The sequence below is a fragment of the Polypterus senegalus genome, chromosome 16 (assembly GCF_016835505.1).
Source record: "Polypterus senegalus isolate Bchr_013 chromosome 16, ASM1683550v1, whole genome shotgun sequence".
Lineage (NCBI taxonomy): Eukaryota > Metazoa > Chordata > Cladistia > Polypteriformes > Polypteridae > Polypterus > Polypterus senegalus.
Genome location: NC_053169.1, coordinates 84,145,138 through 84,169,074, shown reverse-complemented (window position 1 = coordinate 84,169,074; position 23,937 = coordinate 84,145,138). Strand labels below are relative to the sequence as shown.

The 23,937-nt window shown below is 37.8% G+C and overlaps 1 protein-coding gene across 1 annotated transcript in view; it reads left to right on the top strand.

Moving 5' to 3' along the window:
* The first annotated feature begins 7,252 nt into the window (after window positions 1–7,252).
* slc30a6 (solute carrier family 30 member 6) overlaps window positions 7,253–23,937 on the top strand; it is a 144,353-nt gene continuing 127,668 nt past the window's right edge. The window contains exon 1 of the mRNA XM_039738151.1: window positions 7,253–7,477. Within this exon, the coding sequence (XP_039594085.1) occupies window positions 7,294–7,477 (184 nt within the window). The 5' untranslated portion in view covers window positions 7,253–7,293. The remainder of the gene's footprint in view (window positions 7,478–23,937) is intronic.

The window sequence follows — 23,937 nt, the reverse complement described above, 5'->3', positions numbered from 1 at the left end:
GGAGCTTAGAAGCAGCAACGGCAACCACAGTTCAACTGTGTTGCCCAGGAATCAGTCATGTCTGTGTTTTTGAATCTTAACATCTTTTCTAGGATTTGGTGACTAGGACTACATTTAGGTTACAGATATCATTTCACCAATGTGCTTTGCAGCCATCTTAGCCATCTTTGGCTTATGTTTCACGGTTTTATCCATCCATTTTATAACTTGTTGCCACGCATGGGTGTCTGTGGATCACCCTCAGGGCTCTTCTAAAGTATGCGGTTTCAAGCAGAGCACAACACCGACAGAGCTCCTGTGATATTTCAAAAACCTAATAAGAAGCCCGACTAGGGTTGTTTTTTTTAAATTTCTTGCCTCAGCTCCATTGGAAGCTTGTATTTTTCTTTAAGACACAAAAAAGAAACAGGGATGGCGCCTCAACATTTCCTTGTTAAGTACTTGTAATTCTTCCCTCGTCTTGTTTATACAGTTCCGGTTCATAGGAAGCCAGTTCTCCTATACACTATATTAAAACTTGCTGTGTTACACAGCTTCACCACAGACATTACGTTAGACAGTGGGCTTCAGTCATAGTGCCATTGGTTAATCAGGTGTATCAGAAGTATGAAAGTGACAAAATACTTTTCTGGATGCAATATTTGTAGGTTTTTTTTTTTTTTTCCCACCAAGGAATAATATTATTGGCAAGCTGTGTGATTTAGTGGTTAAGTCTTTGGATGTAGGACTTCAAATCCTGAGGTGTGGGTTCAAATCCTGGGACTGATACTGTGTGACCATGAGAAAGTAATTTTACCTGCCTGTACTGCAACTGGAAAAACAAAAGAAATGTAGACAATTGCATCCATCTCAAATGTTTTAAGTCACTTGGATAAAGTCATCACTCAAATAATAAGTAATAATAATATTATTATTAGGTGAATATGGGCTAACACAACTAGTTATATATTTACAAATGTGTTACTTTATCTATACTAATAAAAGGCAAAGCCCTCACTCACTCACTCACTCACTCACTCACTCACTCACTGACTCATCACTAATTCTCCAACTTCCCGTGTAGGTAGAAGGCTGAAATTTGGCAGGCTCATTCCTTACAGCTTACTTACAAAAGTTGGGCAGGTTTCATTTCGAAATTCTACGCCTAATGGTCATAACTGGAAGGTATTTTTCTCCATTAACTGTAATGGAGTTGAGCTGGAATGACGTGGGGGGGGCGGAGTTTCGTGTGACATCATCACGCCTCTCACGTAATCACATGAACTGACTGTCAACGCAGTGCGTAGAAAACCAGGAAGACCTCCAAAAAGCGCTTAAGAAAACATGCATTATATAATTGAGAAGGCAGCGAAACAATAAGAAGCGAGCAAGTGACATATACTACCATATTCATGACTGCTGCTACCTCGGAAAGAAAGCAAGGTGTAAACCTAAACTTTAAATTAAGTTCATAGACAGGCTACCGCTGGCGTTTCACATGCCCACAGGTAATGAGGGATACAAGTTTAATGAGAGGACGCAGGATATAAACGAGAGTTTTGATCACTTTATAACTAAGTTAAAATTGTAGGTGAAGGGGTGTGCTTATGCAAATTCCGAGAGACTGTGTTTGTGGGGGATTGACAGTTAAAGGCGGGTGGGGAGTCACGTCATCATCTCCCTCCCATTCATCTCATTTGGCTCTGAGCTGAGCTCAGCTAACGCCGTCTTCGAAGCAACTTCCTCAGACTGCCACCAAATACTCACAGAAAAATCCACAAGTTAATACACACGCTGTCTCTATAGAGTTTCTCCACACTGAATCCTCCAGGCACTACTTACAAAAGGTTACATTGACAATCGTGTTACGTTATTTTTAAAATCTTTCCTTTTCTTAGCACAAGCACAGCTGAGAAGCTTCGATGCATGTGCTCCATAACGTTAAAAATAATGCATTTAATCACACTTTGCATTACAAGCAAAGGGAGCTTTTGTCAATGCATGATTTCCTGGTACACCGATTACTTTGATCAGCGCATCCCGATTCATTTTACCCTCGCACCACCTTAGTTTGAGAAGTATGAAAAAATATGAGGTTAACACAGAAAAACATCACCAATTCAAGCTTTATGAATAATCGATTCGCCATCAATAATTGTTTTGGTAAAGCCATCCTCCTTCCATTTTATAATTTTTCCGCCACTAGCCGTGATTAAATGAGCGGTAAATAAAGTAAGAGCAAAGCGAGGGTGACTTATTTAGGCAGGCATATATATGACAGCAACACTCATGACAATGTCAATCATGTTACGTTATTATTAAAATGTTTCCTTTTCTTTTCATTACTTCTTTAACACACTACTTCTCCGCTGAGGGGGGTATATATATATATATATATATATATATATATATATATATGAATGACCTCCAAAGAGCGCTGAGACTTTTGATATCATGAACGTGTCTGCAAAACTGGGTCTCCTGCCCTGCAAAAGTCGAGCAGCCAGCGCGTGCATAGCTGTGCCGGCCTTTGAGACGCTGACTGCGCTTCCGCCTTAAGTCAAAGTGAGCACTTTTAATTTTTTTCATCCTCCCCTGCGCTATAGCCCAGACAAGTGCAAACACGGGACCCCTTTTCTACACCACGGAAAAATAATATTAAGGCGATTCACACTTTCTTTTGCACGTATACGATTATGAGGTTCTCACCCCGGATTATGAAGACACGCACACGAGTGGAGGACTGACAGTGCCATCACAGCCGATTAATGGCGAGGGCGTCTCACCAGTCTACACAAGACCCACGCGACTGTCCCCAAAAGGCGATCATAACGTCAGCGAACACATCTCTCTATACTATATAAAAGAAAAAGGCAACTTTCCTTTCTTTACACCTTTTTCCTTTTATCCCAAACCAAAGCCTTTCTCGCTTAACACTGCAGAGGACACAAAACTAATTTTCTTTAAATGCCGGTAAGGCACATTACCAGAGGCACAAATTTGAACGTCACATAGAAAATGTAATTTCTATACCACAGCCGTCGTGTAGCGCCTTTCAAAAGGGATCTACTACCGAGAGATGATCCATATATATTTTAGCTGCTGTTAGTTACTTACCTGTTGTGTTACACAGTCTTTAAAATGTAGTTTACCCAACCACTCCAGTAGTGCTCAATGTACCTGTACTTCTTAAAACGTTAATGTTTTACTGTTTAATAACTTATAGACTATATTTTATTATTTCTCCCTTGCACTCAGTGACCAAAGCTATACACACACATATATAAAAGCTATACACACAAGTATATGTATGTGTATATATATATATATATATATATATATATATATATATATATATACACACACACACATACATATATATACATACATACATACATACACACATATATATAATTTGTGTGTGTATGTATGTATGTGTGTGTATATATGATGTAGATAGGTATGTATATATATATATATATGTGTATATGTAGATATGTATATAGATATGTAGATATGAAGATATGTATGTGTATATGTAGATATGTATATAGATATGTAGATATGAAGATATGTATGTGTATATGTATGTATGTATGTATGTATGTATGTATGTATATATATATGACAGCAGCAATCCGAGCTTTGAGAAAACACTAAAAAGGAGGCGTGTCAGACGTTGTGGTACATTTTCTGATGCAGCTAGACGAAAAAACTTTGTGACGCTGCCGCCAAATACACAAAACAATTACTTTGACAATCATGTTACATTATTTTTAAAATATTTCCTTTTCTTTTCATAACTTCTTTAACACACTACTTCCGCTCCGCTACCATATATATATATATATATATATAGATAGATAGATAGATAGATAGATAGATAGATAGATAGATAGATAGATAGATAGATAGAATAGATAGATAGATAGATAGATAGATAGATAGATAGATAGATAGATAGATAGATAGATAGGAGAACAACACTCATATCAATGACAAAACAATTACATTAACAATCATGTTACGTTTTCCTTTTCTTTTTCGTACCTTCTTTAACACACTACTTCTCCGCTGCAAAGCGCGGGTATTCTGCTAGTAACTAATATAAGAAACAAAACATTATTGAAAACTTAACCTTTAACTCTCATCATCTCAATCAATTGCACAGGCACGACTAATCTAGCCCATTTAGTTTATCTTAAGTATAATTCCATTTTAAAGTCTAGAAAACCGGATTTTTCTATGTTTTTGGGCTTCTGTACCATTTATTTAAGAGCAGCAACTGTTTCTTATATTCTCTGACATACAGTATGCCACTATGTAGATTTTTGGTATGTTGGAGGGAGTCTGAGAATGTAGAGAAAACCCAAAAGGACAAAAGAAGGTATGTGCAAACATCTGACAGATGGTGCCGAGGCTAGCATTTGAACATAGGGCTTTTGAATACTGCTAAACTAAGAAGAATTATGTACAGAACATAATGAATACATTTCTGTTATTTGCTCACCTTGTAAACTGATACACATTCTTAAACAACTTTTTTACCTTTACATCCCCTTCTGATGGAGTTAATAACTGTAGAAAGGATTGAAAGTGGTTTCACTTGCTGTGTTGTGACCGCTTTTTAAAATCTTTTCTATGGTCTCTCATTGCCTATATTTAGGCAGGGACACTTTTTCAGATAATTTTACCCCACATACTTAACATGAAGAGACAGAGACAGAGACAGAGACAGAGACAGAGATAGATAGATACTTGTTCCTGGGGACCATTTTGCTTTTACAGAAGACCATTAATCAATTAAATGCATAAATAAACAAACAGCAAAACTGTCTCAAATATATAACAGAATGACTAAAAAAACAAGACTAAAAACAAAGAAAAATAAATCTTTCTGATTTACATTGAGGCAGTATGCAGGTTTGTGACTGCTGGTATAAAAAGCCCCAGTTGTGTTTTCTAATAAACTTCTACTGAATAATTCACTGGCTGAAAGTACTCAATACTTGAGTCCCAGAGAGTGGATGTGCAGCATTGTTCATTATGGCACTCAGTTTTTCCTTCTTTCTCTCCTCTACTACTAAGTCCAACTGTCCAATGACTAAACCTCTTTTTAATTAGCTATTTGATTTGGAGAGTTTATCTTGAAGTGATGTTACCAGCCCAGCACACCAAAGTGTAGAAAACTGCACTGGCTATCTCAGAGTTCTACAATATGTAAAGGATGTCACTTCCCATATTAAAGGAATGGAGACTCCAAAGAGAAAAAAAAACCTGTTCTGCCTTTTCCTACATGGTTCCAGTTCAGTGTGTCATTGATGTGGACCTCCAAGTACCTGCAGCAATGCATCACCTGTACATTCACTCAACAAATATTGACTGGTACCAGTTCCTTGATTTTGCTGATGTTAAGTTGCAGACAGTTCTGTCTGCACAAAGAGACAAAGTTCTTCACCTGAATTATTACCTGATTAATAATTGTCAAAGTAAAAGTGAAACCTTCAGCCTCACACCCTTTGCTCTGCTGTTACCAAGACATCTGTGATTCTGAAGCTATGTTCATCCTCATTTTTCTGACTTTGAAGAGTGCCCCTTTGATCTCATTATCTTAATACAGTGCTTCTAAAACTCGGTCCCACTGTGGCTGCAGGTTTGTGTTTCAACCAGCTTCTGTTTTTAATTGGCCTCCTGGGATAATTAAATGAACTGTTATTGCCCAGATTTTGTGTTTTGGGAACAATATAGAAATTAGAAAACTAAGTTTGGTAAATCTCTCTATCTATATCTCTATCTCTCTCTCTATATCTATATATATATATATATATATATATATATCTATATATATATATCTATATATATCTATATATATATATATATATATAAAGCAGTTGTATGGGAATAATGTATCATCTTTATTCTTATTCTGCTTTTCCAGGTTCTAATTGTTTAATCCATTATTTTCTAATTAGTGGGTTTGACGCTAAAGTAGTTGCACCCTTTGATTATTCAGTGTTGTTTGCCTAGGGGTCTGCTCTGCTAGTTTTTAATTGTCACTAGCTGGAATAACTAGGGTTGCTCGGGAGGAAAATACCGTTTTTTTTTTTGTTTGACAAAAATATAATAAAAAAAACAACTTTAAAAATAAAAATAAATTTAAAAACAATGAAGACTCACTAATGTGCTTGCCTTGCGGTCGTGTATGTATGTTATCATCCTTTTGACGCTCGGAAACGGACAGCTCTATTTAATTTCAAAAACTGGGGCGCGGTGGCGCTCAAACATAAAGAATGCTGGCAGTCATCTCCAGTTCGCCCTCTGGCGGTCGTTCCCAGTGTCAACTGGATGATAACATGCATACAAAACCGTAAGATCAAAGTTGATGTCACCCCACAGTATTTTTAGTCGACCAATGAGAAACATGTGTACCAAGTGTCAAGAAAATTGCTCCAGCCGTTCGGAATTTATGCTGGAACATACATACATAGACTTATATAGATCAATAAGATACAACGAAGGGGGAAACATGCACAGAGAAAGGGCAAAATATAATGAAATCAACGAAAGAGAGTTAAGCATTTAAATCTATAGCAAAAGCAGAAATATTTCTAAATGTCTTATCAATGTAAAAATCATGCTGCTTTGCTTTACTGGATATAGAATAAGAGACATAAAATACCAAATTAAATGAGATTGGCGTTATCAGGTGTTGCCACCGATTATGAATCTGGCTGGAACAAAAATCTGCAGCCGCAGCAAGAGCGGCGTTTGTGGGCGACAAGTAGGCCCGCGTGTCCCGTTCGAGAGGATTTGTCAAGTTATATTCTCCAGTAGTATTGTCATGAATAATGAATTGCACTTTTTGAATTGATTATATCGTTATGTTTTGATAATGTCCGTGTGTTATCTTGCAAAACGTTTGCTGAATATTGTACTGAGAAAATCCGGTGTATGCTAACATTATTTTTATTAAGTTTATCGTAGCCCTAGACCCCGCACACCCCTAACCACAGGACCGAGTTTAATTTACTGTTTAGTATATCCAATATTTTTGAATAACTTCCCTAACTAGAGCAAAATACAGAATGGTTTTTGGAGCACCCACACTTAATGTTTTAATAAGAGAAACTATAGCATTTGAAGAGAACATTTGTAATACAACCAGAAAAATATCATACGTAAAGTAAGACAAAGTAAAGGCTTACCGTCCAGCCCTTCAATTTCCGCTTCGCTTTTTTCAAGTGTCGCGCGCCCCAATGAAATGTGTCCTCTGCTGCTGGCCGTCTTTTGAGTGTTGTGTTGGGAACGAGCAAGATGGCGGCTGACGGTTCCTCCACGTCTCCAGCCTTACATTCCTATGTGAATGTAGGGGATTATTACCCGAGAAAACTTGGACCGAAGCCTGATGTCGTTCCATCGGGAGTGACTGAAAGGAAAATCAATCCGCAGGACAAGCCAGATATGGTTGTATTAGATGTCATCAATGTCAAAGAGCCAGGTGAGCAGAGACATCATCTAATCTGAATAACTGAAAACAAAAATAAATGTAGCAGCATTTAATGTGAAATTCCCTGCTTCCGAATTATGTCAGTGGAAACTTTTAGAATTAAAGCAGATTAAAGAAGATTTTCTTATTGTTGAGTTTATATCTGCCTGATCAGCCAAGAAGGAAACCTGCTACTTTATTTACTACTGCAGGAAAAAATAAATAAATGCTTGGATAAGTTAGAAAATGTACGCATGGCTATGCTGCGTCGTAGACAGCTGTTTTGAAAGTCCGAACATTCTTAGTTTTTGTTTAATTAGTTTGTCAAAGACACAGATAACGCTTTTTATTGAAACATTTTTGGGGAAAGATTCCAACGCAGCTGTGATGATTGAATGCAACTACAGTACCTGTATTAGTAGAGTGCATATTTTTACTGGCATTTTACAACAACATATAGTTCAAAACCGAACAAAATATAGCTTGTTATGTCTGATGTACATTTCATACAGTCTTCAACTGAAGTGAAGTAAAAGTTGAATTGGTTGATGCACAGTTGTTAGTTGTGGATGGTGCTCTATGGCCCATTGTAGTTTAGAACTTTTAGAATCTTTGGAATGAGAAGTCAAGTAAAGTGACCCCTTTTATTGTCCAACTAAAAAAAAGATTACAGTATGCAAGCTTTAGAGGCAACTCAGGCACCTTCTTCAGGCAAGATGTAATACAGAAACTGGAATTCCCTGTGTTTATATACACACCAGGACAGATACAGCATTGGAAAACCTTTAATGGTGCTTTTCCACTGCATAGTACGGCACGACACGGTTCAGTTCAGCTTACTTTTGGCGGTTTTCCTTCCACTGCATAGTACGGCACGACACGGTTCAGTTCAGCTTACTTTTGGGGTTTTCCACCGGGAACAGTACTTGGTCCTTTTTTTAGTACCACCTCAGCCGAGGTTCCAAGCGCCGAACCGTTACCAAAACGTGACGTGTAAACTCTGCTGGTCACTGATTGGCCGGAGAAAATCGTCATTACTGCGTCACTGAACTTGCGACACGAGACACAACAGACCCGCTAGATTTTTAGCACAGCCAGCGAAGGTTCGAACACACCACTTTGTTTTAACCAAAAATGGCTGTTTCGTGGTCTATTGAGGAAGTACAGACGTTCCTCTCGTTGGTAGCCAAGGAGCGGATCCAGCGAGAGCTGGATGGGGCGACGCGGAATGAAAAAGTTTTTCAGGAGGTCGCTAAGCTCTTGGGCGCGTTTACAATGATGTCAAGGCAGTAGAGGCGGCGCAACTATAACGTCACGTGAATAATCTATCTATCTATCTATCTAATCCGGCCCACTCTAAAGCGGTACTAAACTGCAGTCGAAACGCAAACCGAGCCGAACTGAGCCGAACCAAGGTGAGCTGTACTGAACCGTGCTGTGTCGTACTATGCAGTGGAAAAGCGCCTTTTTGGGGGGTTTCCCACCAGGAACAGTACCTGGTCCTTTTTTTAGTACCACCTCAGCCGAGGTTCCAAGCGCGCCGAACTGTTACCAAAACGTGACGTGTAAACTCTGCTGGTCACTGTTTGGCCGGAGAAAATCGTCATTACTGCGTCACTGAACTTGCGACACGAGACACAACAGACCCGCTAGATTTTTAGCACAGCCAGCAAAGGTTCGGACGCACCATTTTGTTTTAACCAAAAATGGCTGTTTCGTGGTCTATTTAGGAAGTACAGACGTTCCTCTCGTTGCTAGCCGAGGAGCGGATCCAGCGAGAGCTGGATGGCGGAGAAAATCGGGGCGCAGCGGAATGAAAAAGTTTTTCAGGAGGTCGCTCCTGTTGCTGGCGGATCCGCTTACGATGATGTCACGGCAGTAGAGGCGGCACAACTATAACGACACGTGGATAATCCCGCCCACTCTAAAGCGGTACTAAACTGCAATCGAAACGCAAACCGAGCCGAACTGAGCCGAACCAAGGTGAGCTGTACTGAACCGTGCTGTGCCGTACTATGCAGTGGAAAAGCGCCATAAGTGAGACATCTTGTAAAAATTAATAGACCTCTTCAGGCTAAGATTCATAGAGCAAGAGAGGAGAACAATGCTTAGTGAAGATCTTTGGATAAGGTAATAAAGTCTTTTGAAGTTTCTCATGAGTTTTACAAAACGATGTGGATCTGTAGTCATGTTGTCTGTGTTAGTCCGAGAGATGCAAACAATCCTTATATCTGGCCGTAAAACTCTCATCTCTGTTCAAACCATGTTGTAATGTGTTCAATTTTAGCATGAGTTGAACTTCCCATTCTTTTCTCTCTTGCTGTGTTCTGAAGTTGCCCATAGGCACTGTGACTTTAAAGTCCCTCTCACAGTGTCCATGGCTGTTGAAGTGGGCCGCTACTGTGGACGAAGACTTCAGACAAGACAGCAGGTGTGGTTATATAGCAGCTTTATTTTTTCAGAGTCACAGTGAGAAGAGTTTCAGAAAAGCAGACAATCAATATACATGACTGCGTCAGGGCTCTTCTGAACCCTGTCTATTGGGTGGGGCAAAGTTTTTATACCCCTAGAATGCGTGATTTAATATCATTATGAAATGCAGCAATCGACACTTTTATTATACACAATCCTTGAGCCCCTTCAACGCCCTTTGTGCAACTTGATTTCTTGGCCCCTTTGTTATAGCGAAGGGAAAAACGTGATAAGGCAGACTCATGTGTGGAATGCTTAGACCTTGAGTCCTTTGGACAAATATTTTTCTGTTTGCTCAGCAAAGCATGCTTTTACATAATGTATGGTTTCGTAAAGCTTACTTCTCCGATGTGAATTAGTACAAGGGAACGAAGAGAACATTCATCTTCCACACTACAGGAATATCTGTGTTGCATTGCTTGATGTAGGACCTGTGGAAATTCATTCTCTGGCGGAGTGTTTGCCCAGTATCTCCCACACACTGTAGAGTGCAATGTCAAGACATTTCATACAGAGAATGAGGTAGACCAAATTAGATGATCTGCAGGAAAATGATCCCTTTATGGAATGTTCTAGACGGCAGTGTGGTATAACTACACAGTCTGTATTATAAATGTGAGCACAAGTTTTACATCTTTTCTGTAGGCAGGAAGTTGTGCCATTTTCTGTTGGTTCACTTAGGGAGCTTTGGACAATTAGTTGCTGCAGGTTTGGCGGTTGTCTGTATGCCAGGACGGGAGGAATAATGGCTAACACGGTACAACACCCTATTACTACAGACTCTTTGGAAGAAATACCCGATGAATAGTTAGATTCTAAGTTGAAGGCTCCAACTGAAAATGTTTGATTGTAATTGTGAGGTAGGTTTTAGTGTAACTTAAATACTGTGTACATGTGTTTTGCCTGTTTGCATAAAGGCTTACAGAGCTACGCTTAAGGAGTCTCTTTTGTCTTCTATTCATCCCTAGATAAACTAAGTGACTTTTTTTTCCTGCTTGCATTTTTACGTTTTTTATTGTTACAAAGATCTTTTTTTTTTTTTTACTTGGTACAACTTAAAGCAGCAGGAGTCGTGAGCTTGTGCTGAAGAGGAAGGCAATGACACGACAAGAGAGTTTCTGCCTGTATGTGTACACGAGTATTGTGACATTCAATTCAATTTGTATTGGGAATCAGATTAGCTGTTAGGTCTGGCTATTTTACGTGTGAAAGAGGAAAATATACAAGTTGGTGGCGTTTCTTGTCAGGGAGCCTGAGTAGTGCACCCCGTTACGGCAAGAATAACATGTCTTCCATTCAGTAGTGTCTCAGAGGAGCTTACATTTTCTCGCACAAGGGAAGCACTGCAGTACAGAGATTCCAGAGACCTTAAGGTTTCCAAAGTAGGCATAATAACGTGAAGATGGCAGAGTCTCAGCTGAGGCACAGGGCGCTGCTGGGAACACTGGCAACTGGTTGAGCAGGGCTAGGTAGCAACCCAAGACCCAGGGTAAAGAAAAGAAATTTTTACTCGTTGAGGAAAAATTGTGAACAGAATAGAAGGAGGCATGCATGAGCAAGATGGCAAGGAAAGTTGCCAGGGCTAGTTGAGAGCTCACTGGTGTGGAAGATGTCTGGTTTGACATCTGGCAGGCAGAGCCTCAGCCCATAAAATTCCTGAATTAAACCATCTATAATATCTTACTCAGCCCAGCATACCTCTGCATCTTGGGCAAGAATGAGACCCGATCTTGCCCTTTATGCTCAGGAAGGTGGACTCAATAACACATACTTAGTAGCTTCCTAAAGGCCATGGGAGAAGGTTGATATCACTGGTTCCGTGACCGAGTTTTAAAGGTAGTGGTGAACAGCATATCCTTGTCCATCCTTGCCATCAAACATCATCTCCCCCTGAAGGCCTGATCATCATTGTTGTGAATGTAGGAGAATAGCCCCAACCAGAGAACAAATTGTAGGCAGGTCTGCTCCTCAAGCTAATTTTTTTCCGTTAATTAACAAATACCATGTCAAGTGTAAATTGTATGATATGAAGTTGGCCTATCAAAAGTGTGAGAGACCATCTGGTTATTAAACACAAAGAAGCAAGGACAGGCCTAGTCTATTTGCAGTCACTGTGGCTTTGTGGATTTATGGATTATTTTTTTTAGATGTTTTCTAAATAATGCAGTGCTTCATTTTAAATGCTGCTAAGCTATATTTATTAAAATCTGCTCCGTCTCCTGTTTTAAAAGTTTGCACCCTTTTGAATTTTAAACACACCCCTTCTCTTAGTTTTGCCACATCTTTCTTTCAATTGTTGCTGCCCACTCCCACATTCAATAGACAGCATGTATGTTGTTATAAGCATGCAGCCACTGTCACAGTCCTATGAGAAGGTTGTTCCATTTATACTACCACTTAAAAGCTAGAGTGGCGACATAAACAACCTCAACAAGAAACACCAATCACGACACACATAATAAATTAAAACTCAGCTTGTATTAAATTACTTTCCACATACAAATCTAGACTCTGGCTCTCCTGGGATGCTCATAATAAAATTTGAGAGAGATATATGCAGCAGGTAGCTGATGACCTCTCTGCACCCTAGCTGTTGACTTGTCCAGACGCTGGTAGAGCCCACTGTTTAGAGGTAGAAAGTTAACCAAAGGGTGCAACTCCCAAGTCCAAAGGTTGAGCATGCCTAGAGTGCAGTGGGTGTTTAGTCTCAAATGCCATGGTGTGGTAACAAGGTTTATAACTTTAAGATAAAATTGTATTTGTACAATGAACCCATCTGTGTATGAGTAGGAGCTGTAAAATTTCTCGGATCAAAGCTTTACCTGTATTCTGCTGACTGAAAATAAAATGCAAAAAAGTGTCATAAAAAGAAAATGCAAACTGTGTAACTGAATATAAAATATATATTATACATAAAATAATCATATTTTGTAGGAAGGTTATATGAGTACAACGCTCACTAAACACACAGACTACAGTGACACACTACATACAATTGTTTTTCATAGCTGCCTACTGAGGGGCTACATATGAAAACAGTCTGAAGTGAATTTTGATGCCATACGGAGGGTAGTATCGCCAGACTAGATTCATTAGCAGGCCTTAGTGTGGAAAGCAGAATACAAATCTAATGAGGGACTTTGAATAAGTTGGTGCTAAACTAGTGACTACCTTATAGGCCAGCTTCTATGACTTGAACTTGATACGCATGGACTACTAGATTCTTAAGTGGTTGAAAACAAAATGTGCTATTGCATTTTACAACATCTGTAGTGTACAGTACAGACCAGTAAGCAATTGGAATAGTCAAGGTGTGCCGTGACCGGTGTGTAGACAAGTAGTTGAACTGCATAATCCATCAGATATGTTCCAAGCATGTGGATGTTATACTGAATGAATCTGCATGAATGAGAGACTGCTGAGTGTGATAAGTGAAAGTTAGTGAAATCATTGCTCCAAGGTTACATGGTGACTTGGATGGTACTGATGCTAATGAACCAAGCTTTACAGATTTGGTATGCTGAATCGAATGGCAAGCTCAGGTTGAGTTGGAGATGGTTTTCCTTCATTCAGGCTAAAGATTCTAGAAGAGACTATGTCTTCAGGAGGTAATGGCCAGTACAGCTGAGTATAATCGGCACAGCAGTTTTATGAGACGCCATTGGACTTGATTATGTGACCTAATGAGGAAATGTATGAACAGGAGAGGGGAGCACTGATCCTTGCCACTTTGAAACCTTGCCACTTTGTGACACCCAATAGGATGTTTCCCAAGAGGTAGGTCTAAGTCTGAGAGTTGTCCGAGTGATGCCTAGGTTGGAGATGGTGGCAGGGGTTATATAATACTTTACAGTGTCAAAGACAGAAAATAAAGCAAGAATGATGGGAACAGATAACGTAGTGGTAGTTCTAGCCGGCTCTAGCGTGTTGACAATGGTCAGCAGGGCCATCTTTTGTGCAATGGCCTGTCTTGAAGCTGGGCTGGTTTAGATCTTCTGGTCTTCTGGTTTAGAAAGAGCTTTTGGTGAATTAAGACTGCATTTATTAGTATTTTTTTAAGTAAAAAAGAAAGAAGAGAGACTGACCTGTAATGACCTACTATAGATGGTTTAAGTGTGTGTGTGTTTTATTTTTGTGTAACATGGTTATGTGCCTGTTCAGGATGAGGTGTTGATGATATGTGTGAGTGCAGAAATAAGCAAGGGAGAGATTGACTGGAGTACAGATAAAGGGATAAGGTGTAGAGAAAAGGTAGTGGGGTGACTAGAGAGGAGGCTGGTTTAGGGCTAGGTGATACAGCAAAAAAAAAAAAAACTTGATTTTTTTATGCACAATTTAAGAGTTCTTTGAATATTTGAACATTGAAATTATTTTCAACTATTCTTTAGAGAAAAAAAAAACAAAGTTGTCCACATTTTGCAGACAGAAAATATAACTGTAGCTGTTTTACAAATTCAAACGATATGTAAATACATTGCTGAAAAAAATTAAGAGAGAACTTAAATCACACATTGGATCTTGATCTTTACCGAGTAGTACTGTGTAATTTATTAAGGAAAAAATGTCATGTATGGTTGATAAGCCTGTTTAAAATGATCTTGTACAAGGAGGTGGCTGAAGGTTTCTCCTGTTTGGTTCAGTTGTCCTTTTCATTTTTTTTGGGACCAGTTTGCTTCATCAGTGTTTAATACAGATCTTCCGATGGCCTTAAATAATAATTTCTTAGCACAAGTTTGCACGTCTTCACAGAATGGATAAAAAAGAGCAGTGTAAGCAACATGCCTTGTTAAAGCTTTGTAAGCAGGCAACCAATTACTATTGTATGTTGAAATAAAGTATGATCTATGTTAATAACTGCTATTCATTCCTCAAAAATGTGGAACAGACTGGGTCGTTTTCATACTGCTCTCTATGTACACACATGTAAGTTTAAGCATAAAATATCCTCTTTTCTAGTTGGCATATTACTGGTCACTTAACAAACACTCCCTACTTTCTCACAGTACTTTTTGCTTATCAATACAAGCACACTGTAACCAAGCAAAGCACTGTGAACGTACAGGCATCTCCTTGTCTACTCGCAAGTTCTGAGATGAAAGAAGGATTTACTAACCGCTACCAGTGAACTTCAGTGCACTCTTTGATTTAGTGCAGTTGCACTAAATCACATTTATTACAAATTATTACAGATCTCTTCTTGTTCCTGCATCTTTGCAATTCTCTTAAATAAAAGATATAGAAACAGAAGCTTTGGGCTGAGAAATGTTGATACTCTGTAGAGCATGTGGATATTAATTGATGCTGAATGATTTGTTGACAAGTTCTTTCAGTAATATCTGATTTTAAATCAGTCATCGCATCTTTGAATGGTTTCAGAAAGGAGACCATGGTTGTATCTTTTTGTTGATGCGGCCAATCTTCAAATTGCTGCAACACTGAAGTCGGCACTATATTTTGTCTCCACAGACCTGTTTGAGTGACTTTGTAAGCTTGCTTTGTTGTCCAGTATGTTTAAAATACCTGTCTTAACTTTTACACTAGTCAGAAGCTGTGCAACTTCAGGTGCTTTCACTATCACTGCTGGTGTAAAATCACTTGAGAGAATTGAATTAAGAATGTGGACACTGCAGTTTAATCTGGAGTAGCCACACGAGGCAGTGATTGTGTTTGCTCCTTGGTCAGTAACAGTCAATTCTAAAATCTAAGTTTTTGAAACAGTAAATGTTTTCAGCCATTTTAATCGTGCTTGCTTCAAACGAGGTCACAAAAAGCACCTTGACACAAGATTGTAGCTCTCATTAATACAGTGGATGGTAGCAGATATGAAAGAGGTTTTCTCAAAGTTTTAATTTCGATATATTAGTTGTGACACCACACCCAGAATTATTAACGGCCTCTAGCATGTCATACGCGTATAAAATATCCTTTTTCAGTTTTTAGCTTTTTCTACCATTTGCCGACATACAGACGTGGGATGGGCAGTATCTCTTTAAACTTCAGGCTTCCCTATTTTGGCTGCCCTGTCAACCAGGAACTGCTCAAGTTAAGTATAGCCCTCACCAGACTATATCCGTTCAAACTAAATTCACACATTAATTTGCCCTTTAAATTAAGCGGACACCACTTGAATTTGGGTAGCAAGCTTGTTTAAAGTGCAGCAGCTTACACGTTTAATTGGAAAAACAAGATGACAAATTTGAAATTGCTGCTTAGTACAAATCTTTGGAAAAAAGGCTCTTTTTTATTGTGTTTATTATTTGTTGTGTATCTTACAGCATAAGTTTTGGTAAGAAACAAGTGCTACATAATTAAACAGGTAATCCATATTTTCTAATTACAACTCAAGAATTATGAATGTCTATTTGATACACTGAAGAAAAAAACACTTGTATAAATATAGTAAATTTATATTTTAACAGCAAAAAGCTGTAGTGCAGTTAATGATTCAAAATGATTAAATCCTGTAAGTGGATATATATTTACATTTAAGCAGCATTTAATTGCCAATATCAATTAATTGATTGTGTGAGAACATTTGTTGTTAAAGAAATGGTGAGAACTACTTTGACAGTTTGTAATTATGAGAAACATTTTATTTTCTTTTATGCCATATATATTATGGATAAAAAATGTGTACATATTTTATCAGTTAAAGTATGTATTTTAAGGAAATATTTTATTTGATTATTTTATGGTCACTGAATAATAAGCCTACAGAATTTCATTTTGGCAATAAAAATGAACAGTCAATCTCTGTGGTCTATAGTTAATTATAAAAATACTCTAATGTAGGAACTAAGACTTCTGTTTGTCCGGTTATGCAGCAGATTATTGTAAAACGTTTTTTTTAAAGGAATAAAAAAAAAATTGGAATCTGAATTGGCTGATCAAGTAAAACGAACTCGGTGAAAGGTATTGGCCAAAAAAAACCTGATTAGCGCATCCCTAAATGTGGACTTTTGTAAACAGTTCTTCAGAATAGCTACACACAAACAGACCACTATCAAACTTAAAGGCTTTACTTAAATGCAAAATAAAAGTGCTTATTGCATTTTTATGTAAATGGTCTACGTTGCCTTTATAATGTGCTCTCCTGTAAAGCCAGTTTTGTAGGGCTGCAAATAAGCTATGATGTTCTAAATAGTTGCTCTGAAGCACAGCTAGAAGTATATGAGCACACTGTGGAGGAGTGCCACTGTTTATGAATTTGAGCCCTGAAAAGTTACAGCACTTTATGTAGTAAATGTGATAAAATACAATTTTATAATGGCACACGATAAAAGAAAGTAACACGCTACTGCAACAGACTTTGTGGCCAGGGTTTAAAAATCAAAGAGTGACGGAACCCTGTAGTGCTAATGAGTGTTGCCTTTGAATGAACAGCATGGAATAAAAGTGACCTGCAGGTAAAAATATTTAAAGACCCCTCTCTTAATGCATTAAAAGTTTAACTGGCTACAAAAACATTTTAATAGTAAAAACAGAGTTAGGAAAACAGAAACAACCAAAATTCTGAGCAACATAAACTTTAACTCATTTACATTTTAGGTACTCATTTAACTTACGTAAAATACCCCTCAAAGAAAAAAACACCACCTTATTTGAAAGTTTTGCAGTATTACACCAGAAAAAAATGAAAAAGACAATGTAAAAAGTTTCAGAAATAAGAAATAAATAATTTTACTAGAGCAGGAAAGTATACACGAGCAAATTAAATATTTCACCTAGGCAGAAGTAAAAATGAGGCTAGTGTTTTAAGTATTTAGAAATAGAAGAGTCAGAATTGATTTGGGCAACACAATGGTAGAAGGCTGACCAAATTTGCATTTTACAAATGGCATTGAAAAAAGCGGACATTATTTATAAACTGTTTAAACCAGTTCAGTAAATGGATTAATTTTAGTAAATCTATTCCAACTGTAACTTCATATGGGAGCAGTACCTGGTGATGGGTGTGTTCCATATGTGATCCTAGCACACTGGAAGTTACTGCAGTTATTTTACACGTACAAAAACAGAAACTAGACAAGAAATAAACTTAAAGATAACTTTCATGAGAACAGTATTCTAAATATTAGCCATTGCCATCTGCATGGGATGATCCTGCCTAAAAACCATGAACAAGCAAGTGGAGCAGTAAGTATGAATAGTGTGAATATGCACACAATTTACTTAAGAGTTTTCAAAAGCTTTCTGGCATAGTTACACAGAAAGCATTAGAAGTTACTTATTATGAATGGCAAACTCCTTTGTGTGCTTAGACAAACATATGTAAGAGGACAGTGCTTTGTATGAAATAAAATAATTTCTGGAGTCTCTCTGGTCTTTGCATGTGCTGCTTCTTTTACTGCTATGTCAGTTTTTTTTTTTAAAACTGAAGCTGAATACAGTACATTATATTTAAATGTTATTTGCTGTGATATCAAAATTTATTTTTTCAAAACATGTATTGTCTTTTGAATGTGTCTTAAGCCTATTTTAGTCTTTTTAGGAGTTTTAAATAAAACTGAGACCTTTAAACTGTGCAAGTGCTTTGAATAAAATGAAGACTGTTTACAAGTAGCCTGTACTACCCTTTGGGAATGAAATAAGAACATTTGTGTTAAATATTAATTTGCACTTGAAATGACTGTAGTTGCTTGTATGTCCACTAGATGTCAAAAAAGGACAGCTAAAGGATACAGAAACAGGTCTTTGAATGTGGATTGTTCAGCCTCCTAAATTGTTTAAAATATGTGAGAATGCAAGTACCATCCTGCTCACTGTGTGTGAGCTCAGAATAAACTTGGGTCTTCTTCCATGCAATATAGTAACAGTTTCAGTTAATTTGAACATTTTAATTATTGTCCTACTTGTAGATATGGGCATTTAAAGGCTGGTAGCATTTATATTGCAATTAAGTGACTTTTTTCTTTTCATTTGAATTACTAGGGGGGCTTCGCCCCCTGCTCACTTCGCTTGCAAAACCAAAGTTAGACAGGTGTATAGTTAAATGAGGCAGTTTGTTTGCGCTAGTGTGATCTTTACTTTCTTTTTTTTAATACTTTCTAATTTTCCTACTTTCATATCCTTTAACTTTCTCTACATGTGTGTTGCGCCGTTTTTTTTTTTGCCTTTCGAAATCCACTGCTTTCATAATCTCTAACCTGCTCTGCATATGTTTAGCGCCAACATTTTTGAAGGTCTCTATGAAGTTATACTTTGTCTTTTACTCTGTCTTTTAATTCTGAACCCAATTGGACGTGCTTTTTTTTCAGTTCCACTTGTTCCGGGCTGATAATTACTTTCCTTATTTTCTGAATTTGCACATAGATTATTCATTTTCTTTTTTGCTCTTTTTTCTCTCCAACGCTTTTGAGTCTCTTTTCTCCACGCTGCTTTCGTCTTTGCTTAGTCGTCTTTTTTTAATTTCTAACGTACTGTCCTTATACGCTCTATATGCTCTGAGAGCCCTGGATCTGTGTGTGCTCAAATCTTTTAGATGACTGAATGTATTGCTGCCTCTTAGCTTATTTGATATTGATTGTAAGTAGGGTGTGTCTTGCAAGAATCTCGTTCCACGTCATCACGAGACAGTTCTGGGTCAGTCTCTTGGCACAAAGTCTCATGTTTAAGGTCCCCGCTAGACACTCTGTAGCCAATCTCTTTCATCTTGCGGTTTCTTTTAAATGTCTTACGTGATCTTAACGTAAAGATCACATCTTGCCGCCCTTGCGTTTCTATCCAGGATTTTTTTTTATAGTAGAGAGATTTGTTCTCCCATCATTCTGATTTTGATAAATGAGAAAGGGAATTTGGCCTGTCTGCCACCCCAGTGAAACAGATAGTCCCGGATTACTACTTGAATGTTTGTACACACTCTGATCAACTTTAAAAAGTCAGATATAAATGGAAAAATGCTTCAGTTATACTTTATTCATAACAATTTTTATGGTTGCCAATAATCACGGCACATATGGTTTTGTTAAGTATAATTTCTTCTGGATAACTTAATGAGGGATTTTTTTCTCAGTGTAAGTTTACTTAAAGTTTGGATTTCTGTTATTTTTAGTGCAAGGTTAAGGTAATTCACCAGATTTACTGGGAGCCAATAATAAATGTGTGTATGTATGTTTATGTGTGTGTATATAAATATTATATATATCATATTTTATTTATATATATATAATTTATTTATATATAATATTTTATATATATATTTTTTGTGTGTATGTATGTATATGCAATTTATCTATTTGTCTACCTTTTTTTGTTTATATCTATCATATATAAATACACACATTGTATATGCGCGTGCATGTTTACTAACAGACAGGTTGGCTTATTGTGGAGCATGCGTTATAAGAGAAAAGGCACACAATAATGCGCAAACAGGAGTAGATCTGTGACAATCGCACCTTAGTGCACCTGAGCCAAATCAGAAGGTACACTGAATTCCATGGGGCACAGCTATATTCATAACAGGTGACCTACATGATGGGCAAATGCATTTCAAATGTTTTGCTTGTCTTCCTTGCATTTTGATGGCCTGTTGAGTCCTGTTCAACCTGTCGTCCATCATTTTGTCACAAGCATAATCAACCTGTCCTTGAAATTCACCATTTACAAAACAAATTAGCATGTGCATGTCTCCAAATCTGATGTCATTTTCGTTGTGTAGCCCTAACGCCCACTGTGGATGCGTCAGAATATAAACCGCCCTTTAGTGCAGTGCAGCTCGCGAATCTCCGAGGAGGAAGCACACCCATACCGAAATAAATGTTAATAGCACATCGATCAACAATAAAAAATGGCCTTTTGCATCTGTTACAGTATAATTTCAATGATTTCATTCACCACTGGCAAACTAAGCAGAAATAATAATCGCCACGACCTATTTTTAGTTGCAGTATGAAGCCCATTTAGAGTAAGTCTTTTTATTGATCTTGTTAGCTGGATTCTAATATTACTTAACACTGATGCCTCACAGTTTTTATGTAAATGCTGTGAACATATCAGAATTATTGAAGGGAATCAATGGAAACTATAGACATTCTCATTCTTGATTTTATTTGTGCATCTTGAGTATATATATTTCTGAACCGTTTTGACTAAGCAGTTATAGGCATGTATTTTACCTTCAGGTTATTAATGACAATCTACTCCAGAGTGCTTCCAGGTGACTCTGCTGTTCATATGAAAACATCCCCCATGCAACTTGCTCTGAAGAGAGAAAAGAACACATATTCTTCCCATAGAAAAGGAATGATAGAAATGTTTTGTTGTCAGAAACATGCCTCCTAACACAAAACACATGGTTCCTGAAACTTTAAATTGGACTCCTTTTGTTTCATGTCTTCTAGTTTCCCACTGGCAACAGTTTGTAAGTTGCTGGTCAAGATGCTGTTTGTGAATTTATAAATTCAACTTCACTAAACACAAGTTTTCAAAGCAAGTAATTGTTTGCCAAGAAGTGAAAAAAATAACCATGCTTTGCTGTCATTATTTTTACAGCAAGAATTAAAATCTAGAAAAAACAAAGTCAGAGCTGCATCATTGTATTTATTTGAAAATCATATGTAAGTAAGAATACTGTTTAACCTCTGTACAGAAAGTAATAATTTGATTGTTGAGTACTTGTATGCAACCATAGCAAAACATATTTGGGCTGATTTTTTTTTTTCTTTCACAACTCTAGCAAATGCATTTTGTGCAATATTTTTTGTGAAACATTAAAGCTGTAACAATCTTGCCGCAATCTACTCTTTGAAAAATTATCAAGTGCTAAAAAGATTTATACTTTAACACCATCTTCTTTTGAAATGAAGTACACAGTTTGATTAGCTTTCACAATAGGTTATTTGCTGTCATTCATATTGCTTTGAAGGACACTTTGCATAATCTCTTGACCGTCTGTCTCCATTTGAGAATTTTGGTGATCTTTGAACATCATAAGAAGATTCAAAATTCTAAAACTACAACCCTGAATAGATTTGTCTTGTTACTTTTTTAAGAGATTGTATAGAAATCTGATGCCTAGCATATAGTGTTGTCAAAATTGACTCACGTATTCTTTTTAAGCCACTTCACCTGACAATGGCCACATAGTTTCTTTTTCTCCCGTTTCATAACTTGCACCTAATTTTGCTTTACTGATGGAAAAAGTATATGATTGTAACATACTTTTGAAAAAATAATCTCTAGTAGTTAAATCTTTGTGTTTATTGATGTTTCTAATGATATTTTGCATTCTTTTTACTTTCACTTGTTGCAATCATTCACTACCTAGTATATCTACTGACTACTTGTCAACATCTCTGTGGTTATTATTCCTATTTAGACTCACCTAAAGGATTATTAGGAACACCATACTAATACGGTGTTTGACCCTCTTTCGCCTTCAGAACTGCCTTAATTCTAAGTGGCATTGATTCAACAAGGTGCTGAAAGCATTCTTTAGAAACGTTGGCCCATATTGATAGGATAGCATCTTGCAGTTGATGGAGATTTGTGGGATGCACATCTAGGGCATGAAGCTCCTGTTCCCCCACATCCCAAAGATGCTCTATTGGGTTGAGATCTGGTGACTGTGGGGGCCATTTTAGTACAGTGAACTCATTGTCATGTTCAAGAAACCAATTTGAAATGATTTGAGCTTTGTGACATGGTGCATTATCCTGCTGGAAGTAGCCATCAGAGGATGGGTACATGGTGGTCATGAAGGGATGGACATGGTCAGAAACAATGCTCAGGTAGCCCGTGGCATTTAAACGATGGCCAATTGGCACTAAGGGGCCTAAAGTGTGCCAAGAAAACATCCCCCACACCATTACACCACCACCACCAGCCTGCACAGTGGTAACAAGGCATGAATGGATCCATGTTCTCATTCTGTTTACGCCAAATTCTGACTCCACCATTTGAATGTCTCAACAGAAATCGAGACTCATCAGACCAGGCAACATTTCTTCCAGTCTTCAACTGTCCAATTTTGGTGAGCTCGTGCAAATTGTTGCCTCTTTTTCCTATTTGAAGTGGAGATGAGTGGTACCTGGTGGGGTCTTCTGCTGTTGTAGCACATCCGCCTCAAGGTTGTGCGTGTTGTGGCTTCACAAATGATTTGCTGCATACCTCGGTTGTAACGAGTGGTTATTTCAGTCAAAGTTGCTCTTCTATCAGCTTGAATCAGTCGGCCCATTCTCCTCTGACCTCTAGCATCAACAAGGCATTTTCGCCCACAGGACTGCCGCATACTGGATGTTTTTCCCTTTTCACACCATTCTTTGTAAACCCTAGAAATGGTTGTGCGTGAAAATCCCAGTAACTGAGCAGACTGTGAAATACTCAGACCGGCCCGTCTGGCACCAACAACCATGCCACGCTCAAAATTGCTTAAATCACCTGTCTTTCCCATTCTGACATTCAGTTTGGAGTTCAGGAGATTGTCTTGACCAGGACCACACCCCTAAATGCATTGAAGCAACTGCCATGTGATTGGTTGATTAGATAATCGCATTAATGAGAAATTGAACAGGTGTTCCTAATAATCCTTTAGGTGAGTCTATGTGTAAAATGCAAAAATAAATATTTGACATACCATAGCTCCTTCATACTTTATGTGGCAAAATTTTGTATTTTTAATTTTCTTTTTACCTTTGTCTTTGGACATGAATGGGGAAAAAATGTTTGGTACTTTAATTGAAAATTACTGCAGCAATCTTAACCTCCTTAGCCTTAGACCTGAGCTCAGTTGGGCTGTAAAAGCAGTGCTGAAAGCGTTTGTCCTATAGACATGTCTTGCGTAAGACCTGATGTGTTACTTGGCATGTCTTGTCTAAGCATCAGGCCCGAGAATTACCTGGGCAATGGTGTAGACGTGTCTTCTCCTAGCCTCATAAGGGCATCTTGTAAGAAACCCCTCTTATCAGCAGTGATGATGAAGTGAAACTGTCTTCATGCAGTGAAATTGAAATGGACAGTGAAACTGAAAGTGATTTGTCACTTGCACGTGTGCAGTGTGG